The sequence below is a fragment of the Diuraphis noxia genome, unplaced genomic scaffold, assembly GCF_037042655.1.
Source record: "Diuraphis noxia isolate RWA-SAM2 unplaced genomic scaffold, SU_Dnox_SAM2 contig0003, whole genome shotgun sequence".
Lineage (NCBI taxonomy): Eukaryota > Metazoa > Arthropoda > Insecta > Hemiptera > Aphididae > Diuraphis > Diuraphis noxia.
This window is the reverse complement of record NW_028301713.1, coordinates 14,822,552-14,833,641: the sequence shown is the minus strand read 5'-3', so window position 1 is coordinate 14,833,641 and position 11,090 is coordinate 14,822,552. Positions and strand designations below refer to the sequence as shown.

The 11,090-nt window shown below is 27.2% G+C and overlaps 3 protein-coding genes and 1 long non-coding RNA gene across 4 annotated transcripts; 1 reads left to right on the top strand and 3 right to left on the bottom strand.

The window, feature by feature from the left end:
- Positions 1-377: 377 nt before the first annotated feature.
- Positions 378-2,901, bottom strand: LOC107169579 (proteasome subunit beta type-7-like). Its single transcript, XM_089223567.1, has 6 exons — positions 2,664-2,901; positions 1,568-1,747; positions 1,352-1,502; positions 1,113-1,280; positions 883-1,034; positions 378-646 (listed from the first exon to the last, which is right to left on the bottom strand). The coding sequence occupies exons 1-6, from the start codon at positions 2,723-2,725 to the stop codon at positions 547-549; spliced, it is 813 nt and encodes a 270-aa protein (XP_089079693.1). The 5' UTR covers positions 2,726-2,901; the 3' UTR covers positions 378-546.
- A 170-nt stretch (positions 2,902-3,071) lies between these two features.
- mRpL2 (mitochondrial ribosomal protein L2) lies at positions 3,072-5,266 on the top strand. Its single transcript, XM_089223566.1, has 4 exons — positions 3,072-3,471; positions 3,531-3,785; positions 3,896-4,108; positions 4,968-5,266. The coding sequence occupies exons 1-4, from the start codon at positions 3,240-3,242 to the stop codon at positions 5,177-5,179; spliced, it is 912 nt and encodes a 303-aa protein (XP_089079692.1). The 5' UTR covers positions 3,072-3,239; the 3' UTR covers positions 5,180-5,266.
- tko (30S ribosomal protein S12 technical knockout) lies at positions 4,867-5,970 on the bottom strand. The gene is made up of 2 exons (XM_015519372.2): positions 5,772-5,970; positions 4,867-5,698 (listed from the first exon to the last, which is right to left on the bottom strand). The coding sequence occupies exons 1-2, from the start codon at positions 5,818-5,820 to the stop codon at positions 5,334-5,336; spliced, it is 414 nt and encodes a 137-aa protein (XP_015374858.1). The 5' UTR covers positions 5,821-5,970; the 3' UTR covers positions 4,867-5,333.
- A 1,676-nt stretch (positions 5,971-7,646) lies between these two features.
- Positions 7,647-9,285, bottom strand: LOC149056780 (uncharacterized). The gene is made up of 3 exons (XR_016190990.1): positions 9,190-9,285; positions 8,231-9,100; positions 7,647-7,941 (listed from the first exon to the last, which is right to left on the bottom strand). It is a non-coding gene; the product is annotated as an uncharacterized LOC149056780 (long non-coding RNA).
- Between the last annotated feature and the right edge of the window lie 1,805 nt (positions 9,286-11,090).

Genomic DNA, 11,090 nt, shown 5'->3' with positions numbered 1-11,090 from the left:
ATGAGTTTTTCAAATAATATTGTATTGACATAATTAATATACCATTGGCGATTTGTCATTCAGACAATCAATGTTTCTCAGGGTCAAAATTACAAAAAAATATATACTAAAATTAAATATCATAAGACCAGTACTTCGATCAAGACATTTTGTTTTCTTTCTCCGACCCATACACAATACAGAAAATTCACATTTAACAAAACCAAACATCAGTTGTTAGGTTAATGTTATAATGAATTTATCGACCAACTATCTAACTTCTTAATGTGAAAAACATTTTCTGTTTTAACTTTTCAAAGATATTTAAATTTTGTTGCAAATTATGAGCAGAGAACAATTTAAAAAATGCTCATATTCCCACTTCATGAAAAAAAAAATTTGTCTTTATAAAATATAATTTTAATTACACTTAGGTATCAATATTTCACATAAGTAAAAATGTATTTTGCTACCAAAACACAAAAAAACCGTGAAAAACTAGAAAATGTATATAAAATTAATATTCATAATTGGATTGTATTATATTATTTTGTATAATTGAAAATTTTAAACATCAACTTCCATGACAGTTTCCTCTGCAATTTGGAATTTTATTTCGTTTTTGCATAATACCTTAGTCAAACCAGCTGGATAGACATATTTGGCACTAAAAATAAATGTTTACATAAGTTTAACTAAAATATAAATATAACTAACAATTATGTAGTACAATAAAGTCGCAATAACCCAAAAACTTCATAACTCAATTTTTTTTCTAGTCCCTTTGAAATGTTTTTGTATTTGAGATTTATAATTCAAAAAATTCATAACACATATTTATTTTTACTCCTCATGAGTTTTTGGGTATTAAGACTAGACTGTAATAGAAAATAATAACCGTACGTAGTTGGCTTCTTATTGGGTGTGAGATAGTTCCTGAGCATACGAGTTCCATCTTTTTTGATGACACAAAGGTCTACATTACTTCCAGAACCAAGATCATTAAATACACCACCCAAAATAGCATCACATGCCAGTTTCATTCCTTCTTCTTCCTAACAATGAATATAATCAAGCAAACAATATGAGTTTTTGGTTCAAAAAAAAAAATTTAAAAACAAAGCTGATATTACTGTTAGATTTTCATTCCAGCGGCTTTCAAGTTCTGAAATGGCTGCCATACTTCCTGATCCCATAGATATATATGGTAATTTATCAATTGAACCATGTGGATAAATTGAGTATAAATGTGCGCCACTGTTATCTATGCCACCTAAAATTAAAGCGGCTGAAACATATCCCTAAAATCAAATACATTTTAATAAGAAATAAGAAAAACAGATAACACATAATAAAATATAAACTGAATTACCATGTACTTGAAGAGATACTGACGGAGAGACCTAGCAGCAAATGCAACAGGAACCATTTCATCAGGAAACTTAAATGCTTGCAAAGAAACATTGGCAGACACCATACGAGTAACTTGCATTGTGTCTGCTGCTGTACCAGCACCACAGCAACTAAAACAGTAGAATAATTCATATGTATTAGTTTTCTGACTTAATTTCATTTCAAGTAAACATACTGCATGTATTTGCCAATATAATGGATTTTTTCACAATTTTTTTCCATTACTATTGTGTCGGATGTAGCACGTGTATCAGCAGCCAAAATAACGCAATCACGAGTAGTTACTCCCACAATTGTGGTACCAGTTTTACGAAAACTTGGCATTTTGAGCCCCATTTTTTCAAGTTTTGCATTTCTATAACAACAAAATGAACAGATTATTTAAGTAATATATAAACTTATTGTAGTATGAAAATATACAAGGCAAGGACTAAGTTGAAAAATATTCTTAACTGCAAATTAGTCATCTACATATAATTATTTACTTAATTACAAAAATTAAATTATCTTAACACAATGTTTTATAAAAAAAATAAATATTTGTAATGGACATCAACATTTTACAAAAAATAGATAGATACTTCTTTTTATTTTCATACAGTTCAAATTTATAAAGACAACAATAATTTTGCTTCTCCAAAATTCTTAGCTATGAACTTGTTTAAACACAATCGTTCAAAATTTAAATAAAAGAAGATCAATTATAAAAAATTAAGGTGATAAATTCTAAAAAGAACTTACTCCAATTTAATTACTGGTTGGATATATATTAATTACTCAATTTAAGTTATAAAAGCACCTATTGACAATGTTTGATTGTTTAACATTATCATCACATACATAATTTCTGAATAATAAAATTATGCTATAATAAATAATATCAATAATATTAATTTTTATTTAACATACATTATTGCATAATTAATTCAAAGTTTTAAACATTACCTACAAATATAAAGTTTAAATATTTTTAGTCAATACAATGTTTTACTATATTATGTAAGACTAAATGCCTATCCAGCTATAATAATTTAGCATTAAGAATTTATGGAAATGTCTGGTTTATAAATTATAAAACTTAGGCAGCCGGGTAGATTTTAAAATTTAAATAGTTTAAACGAATCACTAAAATAACGAAAACTATCTTGGAAATCGGAATCGCGATTGAGTAAATAAAATTAATATTATTAATCATAATTAGTATAATAATAATAGTGAAGTATAATAATTAATAAAATATATTAGTAGTGTAATAAATAAAACTTCCAAACCTTTCAAGATTCCTGAACGAAAAGGCATCATCATCATCGATGGAACTGTAGTTTAGAGCCATTGTTAATAAGGCAAAAATCTAAAGGAAATTAATTAAGTACTTGAGTAAGGAAACAGAAAAGCACGATACTTTTTATTTTTTTAATTATCTACAGCAGACAAATTAAATATTAAATTAAAAGTTCACAAACTACAAAGGTATGAAACCAATCTAATCTTTATTCTATGGTATGAAATATTTAGAACTAATACAATGTATATAGTTAGGTTGATTGTAATTAACAGTAAAATCGCTTTATCATTGTCAAAGAATATCACACACCACACATATCAGACCTCTTTGGTTATTAAATGTTGATATCACACAATAGATGAATTCCGTCTTTCTTATCAAGATTAATTCCTAAATTTATGGAAATAAAAATAACATTGAAAATCTGCTGACTGCTAATAATGCCTAATTTCCTAATACTAAATTATTTTAATATACTTAGATACGAGCTTTGAGCGTATTTTTTATGTACGAGTACTACGAGTAAGTTAAATTAATATTTATCCAGCCAAAAAGCACAAGAATGTCAGTGTCATTTTTAGCGCCGTCTTTACGTTTTTCGGTATTTGATCCTACAAAATTGAAGACCATACATTCGGTTCTTTTTAATGTGGTGAGGCATAAGTGGAATTTTACACATATGGAGTTGCCGAGTCCTAAATCCAGAAACTTCAGACGGGAAATCGAATGGCCTGAGAAGTACACCGTGAAACCATTAAACAATAAACACTTGGCGGGCCGAGATCCTGTCTCAGGTAATTATATCAATTTACAAATACTAAAAAAGTTCTATATTTAATCGGTTAATTTCCAGGCCGAGTTGTTGTCAAGGGCTTAGGTGGTGGTATTAAACAGAAATACCATTGGGTTGATCTAAAACGATTTGGACCTACTGGTGAACACGATGCTCCCCGAATTGACCGTGTCTTAGAGATAATGGACTGTGGCTGTCGAACAGCAAAAGTTGCATTGGTTGGTTGTGGCACACATTTAAAATATATTATTGCAACTGTTAATATGAAACCTGGAGATATGTTGGTCACATCTGGTTACATTCCTCGGATCCCAGGTATTATAATAATAAATAAATAAATAAATATCTATTGCAATTCAATATTTTTAGCATATTATTATATTCATTCCTTTAAAATTTATTGTTACTGGTATACCTATTTATAGTTAATCCAAATGAAGGAGATGCATATCCACTTGGTGCACTGTCCAAGGGAACAAAAGTTCACTGCATTGAAAAGATGCCAGGTGAAGGGGCTCATTATGTAATGACAGCTGGATCAACAGCTACTATATTGAGGCAAGTTGATGACAGAGTCATTATTCAGTTACCATCAAAATTACAAGTATCACTTTCTAAATATTGTATGGCGTCGATTGGTAAGTCTTCAGTTATTTAAAACATATCAATAATCTGTTTATTATTTTTACATACTTATCTTGGATGTATACAATGTAAACCCATCTATCTTCAAATAGGCAGTGTTCGACTTGGGGAGGGGCTCAGGGGGATGGAATACCCCAACTTATTTTTCAGAAATATTAGTGTTCTCCTACTTTTATTTTTAAGAGGTACCCACAGGATGTTACATCATTTTACATTTTTATCAAAATGCACTTCATAACATATTTTTTTTCTATGCAAACTCTTGGATATGAAATGGTAAAAGAGATGAAGAAGAAAACGGTTGTCCAAAAAGGATCAAATTGGAAGATAGGAAATAACATATCTATGATAAATTATAGAATTTTAAATAAATAGTTAAAATTAATTGTTTTTTACTTAGTTATTTTTGAGTTTGTTATTATATTTTATAAGTTTTAACTATAATATAAAATATAGTATATACAGTCATTTTTTTAAATTTGATTATTTATCAATATTTCTTATATGATTTGAAGAGGGGCATTAGCGACAAGTGAGTGTGAGGCTAAGCCCCACACAGCTTAGTAATGTTTAACAAGTGATGGATACACTCTTTATTTAAAGTTAATGAGAGAGCCCCTCTACTTTAATATTGCCAAGTCGAGCACTGCAAATAGGTATATTTATATTGCCATAAAATAAAATTATCTCCTTAGTCCTTACAGATAAATCGATAAATGGTAATATCTAATAAATAGGAAATTGACAAATATTTAAATTATACAATATATTTAAAAAAATCTAAACATTCAAATTAGATTAGTGTAAAAGATTTATACGTAAAATTATTAATGAATAAACATCTGTTTTCAGGACAAATATCGAATGCAAATCACTTCAAGGAACACATTGGCAGTCCCAATCGTAACCGTGAATTGGGAAATCGTCCTCGGTCTGGATTGTGGCAAAGAAAAACAGGTCGTTTTGGTCGTAAAATCAGACCCCCACCACCGTTAAAAATTGTAACTGAACTTGCTCCAAAAAAAATGGAAAAAGTTACACTAGAACTAAGTGCTTTGTTTTGAAACTTTTGTAATTAGCGAATTTAACAATTAACTGTAATGTCAAAGTATATGTGTAAAAATAAAATAAATTTATATTTATATTTATAATCTAATTTTATTAATGACTATTGTACAGAAAAACCTTAAAAACAAAAATGATCTAATATTATTCAATCTAAGAATTTGTTTGTGTTTTTTTCACAACATGTGGTAAATCAAATTTTCCTCTAACACAAGTTATTTTTACACCAGGCAAATCTTTACACCGCCCGTTGCGCACTAAAACTACGTTGTGTTCTTGTAGATTATGCCCTTCACCAGGTATATAAGCAATCATTTCCTTGCCATTACTCAGTCGCACCAAGACACACTTTCTGTTGGCCGAATTTGGTTTCTTAGGTTTTCTTATCAATGTTTTGAGTATAACACCTTTTAAAAATGGATTGTCACCCAACGGATTCCGTTTGAACATTGGTTTTTTGTGAGGGCCAGTTTTGTGCATCTGATAAAGCGATGCCATACTTCTAGTCGTTTCTCCCACTGAGCGATATGAAAATAAAATTCTGACTGTTAATTTAAAATTTTTCAATTATTAGCTTATGATAACACTTACGTGATTTATTGAGTACTAAATTTTTCATCCCCTGTAGAAGAACATTCATTTTGGAATAATTTTGTTAAACTTAGATTAATAATGTAGTTCTTTCTTCTACGATTTGAATATTTGATAGTTTGATACTAATTATTAAGTCTTTTGAATTTTTTCATTATTGTGTGATTTACTTTAAAATTGAGTATTGATAGTATGTATGTACTTAATTTGATAATAATTTAAATTTTGATAAGTGATAAAAAAAAACAGAGTCGCCAGATAATACGATTTAAATTACCAGACAGTAAATAAAAACGGTTTATATCACTAGAAAAAAAAACGGTTTATATAAGTATCATGGAAGAAATGTGTCATATCTGTTCGGCTTGGAATAAATAACAAATTATAGTATTGCTGGCCGCCAAATAGAATAATATTTAAATTTTTATTTTGTTTAATATTATATTATTCATAAATTGGTTAATTATAAATCGACAATGATTTATTAATGTCCACATAGTAGTTTCATATGAGTTTAATATAATGGCATCAAATAGTTTTATTTATAACTTCTTAATCATACATTACAATGGTATTTAGATTATGTATATTAACATAGCAAGAAAAAAAGTAATAGAATTAAACTTTATATTTATGTATTTTGTATTGGATTTATATGTTAAATGGCTTTAAACAGGTAAGCATAATATAAGATTGTTAATTTATTATTCATTATTAATCTCTTATGCTCTATATGCGTGCGCACGGGTGGTGCAGGGTATGCAAATACACCACCTGCTGAAACTTGAAAACTATTTTTTTATTCAAGTATGTTACTCTTAGTATATCTTTTGTAATAAATCAATCAAAAATTATATCTAAAATTTGTTTTCTTAATAGTTATCAATTATCGTAGGCAATAGGCATGAACATATTATAATAAAAGGTATCTTATAGGCTTGCTAGGTACATCTGCATTTATAGACCATGCCAAGCATTTCTATTATTGTGGATAGGAAAACATTTTGGATGGTGGAAAAAATAGTAGCGAATATAGTGATTAATTGTAAAATAGGAATGGACCACCTGCAAGCTATGTCTGTGCACGCCTATGTACAGGTTAAATTATCAAACTTAAATAAAGGACCATACAAAAATACATTTCTTGAATAAATAATGTAAATAAATCATTATACATACCTATAAAGATACTGTAATATGTACCTAAGTACCTATAATATATCTTTCTGTGTTATAAATAAATTTAGAAATAATTTTAGAAATAATTTTTAAACACAAGTGATTTTTTTATTTTATTAAAGTACTGTGTATTACAATAACATATTAAGATGTTCATTGTGTGAATTGTAATACTGTATAAGTCTCTTGCATACAACTAAAAAAATTTACATTTCTAACATCATAACATTCATAATTAATTCCATTAAACTATTATATAAACATATAAATATAATGTATACACCTTTATACAAATATAATAATTTATGGTATGTTTAATAATGTAAAACAAATAAGCTGGTAACCAAATCTCTATTGACATGCAAAGTTCTCAAGAACATTTTTAATTTGAATATTCAAGGTAGTACCTATCGGTAGATAAGTTATTAGTTGTATTAATTATAAATTAAATATTAAATCTCATTAGTTATATTTAAGACAAATTATTAGACAGCAAATAGAAATGTTTGCACATTATACTAAAGAGTCGGATTTATGTAGTTAGACATTTAAAATATCATGAATATTTGAAATATTTTATAATACTTTCAATACTTAAGACCTAAGTTTCTGGTGAGCTTAATTCTAAATAAAAATAAAAATAAATCATTTTTTATTTTTTATAAATTTAAACCAATATATTTTATAACTGTTACTAATTTATTACAATATTAAACAAATGCACAACTTAATTTAATTTTAATTTATAACATGTTACTAAACAAATTTGATTCATACAATCTTAACAATAATTTAATGTCTATACTTCATTCCTCACAATCATAATTAATTTCAAAAATGATCAAATGGTTATCCAGTAATATCACTCAGTATGTCATCCATCTGAAATTGACAAAGATGAAATATACAAATGAACTGAAGAAAACTTAATTGAGTGTCCATGTTATACATTGATATCTTGGTCAATCTGGAACATGGAACCCCTCCTTTGCTATTTACAACAAAGAAACAAATGTATTTAATTGTAATTCTTGTAAATATATTTTACAATATTACATAATATATTTTAACTCAACTACCACAAATTATGTGTTATTGATTTATTTTGATAACATCTTGGAGGACAAACAGTATATTGCCAATATGACATACTGACATATATAACTATAGTTAATATATGTGTAGTTGTATGCATAATATATTAGGTACAGTGTGAACTTGTATTATTTTTCTATTTCATAGGCTATTTTGGTCATAAGTAATTATATTACTATACTTACCATATTCCAAATAACTTTGGAAAAACTGTGCAGCCTCTGATGATAGGACTGCTGTGATTGGCTAGTAGTTAACAACCGCTAACGAGAGTGCAAACTCCGAATGTTCTATTGTCGGAATATTGAATTTTTAATACTTGTTAAGTGTTTCTTTACAATTTAATTAATATGTTCAAGCTGTCTGTACTATTAAAACTGGATACTGGTTCAACAAAATTTTAACACCTACAAATTAAAAGTTTGTTAAAAATATTTCAATGCACCATATATTTTCTCTCAGACCTAAGATAAACATAACAATCAAATTTGCGCACAGCAGATCCAATTTTGTAATGTTAGCTTTAATATTAGAATTAACATAGAATCAAAATTGAAAGAAAAAATGTTTTACAAGTAAATATTTATTTATATTTTATTTTTAAATGAAGTTATGGGTATTTAAAATTTGTAACATATATTTTACATTGTTATTTATTTATATATTTATCATGACTTAACAGGCTGAGCACTTTGGACACAAATATCAATCAAAGCACACATTTAGATATACCATAATAAAACTGTATCACATAATATCAGACAATATAATAATATGACCATACAAATAACTCATTTTTAAATTAAAATATCAATAAAATTATCTAAGGTTCCCACAATAACATTTTTAGCTTTTAATTTTAGAATTCACTCTAATATTAATGTTTTTATAACTTGAATTAGAATTCTTAAAATGTATACTTTGTCTGTAGAATTGCTTTTAAGAAAATCATCATCTGAAAAATTGTCAATTCATTGGCTGGACTTTCTAATTCCTAGTAGGTGGTACATCATGTATTTCAGTTTTGAGAACCATGATATAATACATTGTGTGAACTAAAAACAGTTACAGACAACATGCAGTTAACTATTAAGTGACGTTTAACAAACATTTAAAATTTTAGAGACCTCAGATATTTACTTACTTATGTGTACCGTGAGTCTCACTACCGTGAACTGCTCAAGTCTAACGTCTATACTCTATAAAGAGTAAAGACTACTAAGACTATAATAGTCTATAGTCATTGTTCATTAATCAACATAAACAATAATATTAATGACCTAGTCAGTCTTTGATAAGAATGTGTACATCGGATTGCCTGTATAAGTTCTAAACATATTAGAAAATAATATATTGGCAGTGGTTGGATATTTAGATGTATAGCATGGTAAAAGGACATTTCGCACACACCGTTTCATCCCCGTCAAAAAAACGAGTCCACGGCATAGACATATTAAGAATATATTATTTCTTAATATGTCTATGGTCCACGGACATTTCGTCCCCGTCTATTATTAGAATAGGACATTTGGCCCACATGAATAATTATGTATAATAGTACCTATACTTATTTCATACTTATATCATATACTAATAAATAATAATATACCTTAGTATATCATTCGAGTATTTATTTAGCTACCCATGAAACGTTTAGTCCCAGGTATTTTTAATCACCAAATACAAATCGCTTTTTTTAAACTTAAAATTTCAATTATTTTTAAAACGTTCAATTTCAATATAATTTATATTAATAGGTGGTGATGACCACATTAGAAGTAGGTATAGACGACCAAAAACACATTTAATTGACTTTGACTTTATTTGAAAATTGACTATGACAATGTTATCCAAATACAATATTCACCAACCAACAAATGTTTGATAACTGTACGTCTGTACATTTGTAAATGTACCTGTTATATTTTTATACAGGCACTTATTTTTTTTTAGTTTATTAATGTAGAACGTAAAAAGTTTTTTAAAAATGTTATAATATAATGTGGCCATCCCCACATATTAATATCAATTATATTGAAATTGTGCGTTTTAAAAATAATTGAAATTTAAGTTAAAAGTAATAAGCAATATACAATTTGGTGTAGTACCAAAGTTGAAATACCTAAATTTGATTGGACTAAATACTGTGTGTTATTTTTACCGATCAATCCTGAAGGTAATCATTGGACTTTATTTATTATGGACTTCATTTTGGGCTGTGTGTTTTACTTGGATCCTATGCGTCCAGAATCAGGTTACTTATACTTACCTCAATTAAAAATAGACGGGTAAGTCGTGGATTTCGCTCTGCTGTACAGTAGGTTACAAGTGGGTTACTGTAATGGATCGAATTAAATTTGAATCCAATGATATTATATCATTGTATACGAAAAACGATTCTGAGCGAAGACGGTTTATCTGTCTAGGATATATTATAGATTATTAAAAATTTTCAAATCTTAGATTTCAAAAGAAAATTTTTTATGAATTTCTAGTTTAAAATAATTTGCGAATTTTCGTGATTTTCGTGATTTTTACATATGTTGTCAAAATTCAAACTTTGAATGCTTGTAAAAAAAAATTGTGCCAATATATTTCTTTTATTTTTCAACTGCTATTGTAAAAATATATTATGAGCCTTGTATTAAATTCTCAAATTTTAGAATTAAAAAGAAAAACTTTTATGAATTTCGATCTAAGATAATTTGAAAATTGCCGTAATTTTTACGTATTAAGTCAATATTTGAACTTCAAATACTAATAAAAAAAAATTGTGCCTATGTATTCATATAATTTTTTAATCACTATAATAATAACTTATGAGGAACTTTGTATTAAATTTTCAAGTATTTTGATAGGGCCAAAAAAATTTTATCAACACTTCAAAAAAAAATTTCAGACAAATTGAAAATTTCAGTCGTCTGCTATAAATATCTCAAAAAAAGTCAAAATATTTTGAAAATCAAATCATGTAAAGAAAATGCCAATCTAAATAACTGATAAAATTTTCACGTATCTACAACTTATACTTTTTGAATAATAACA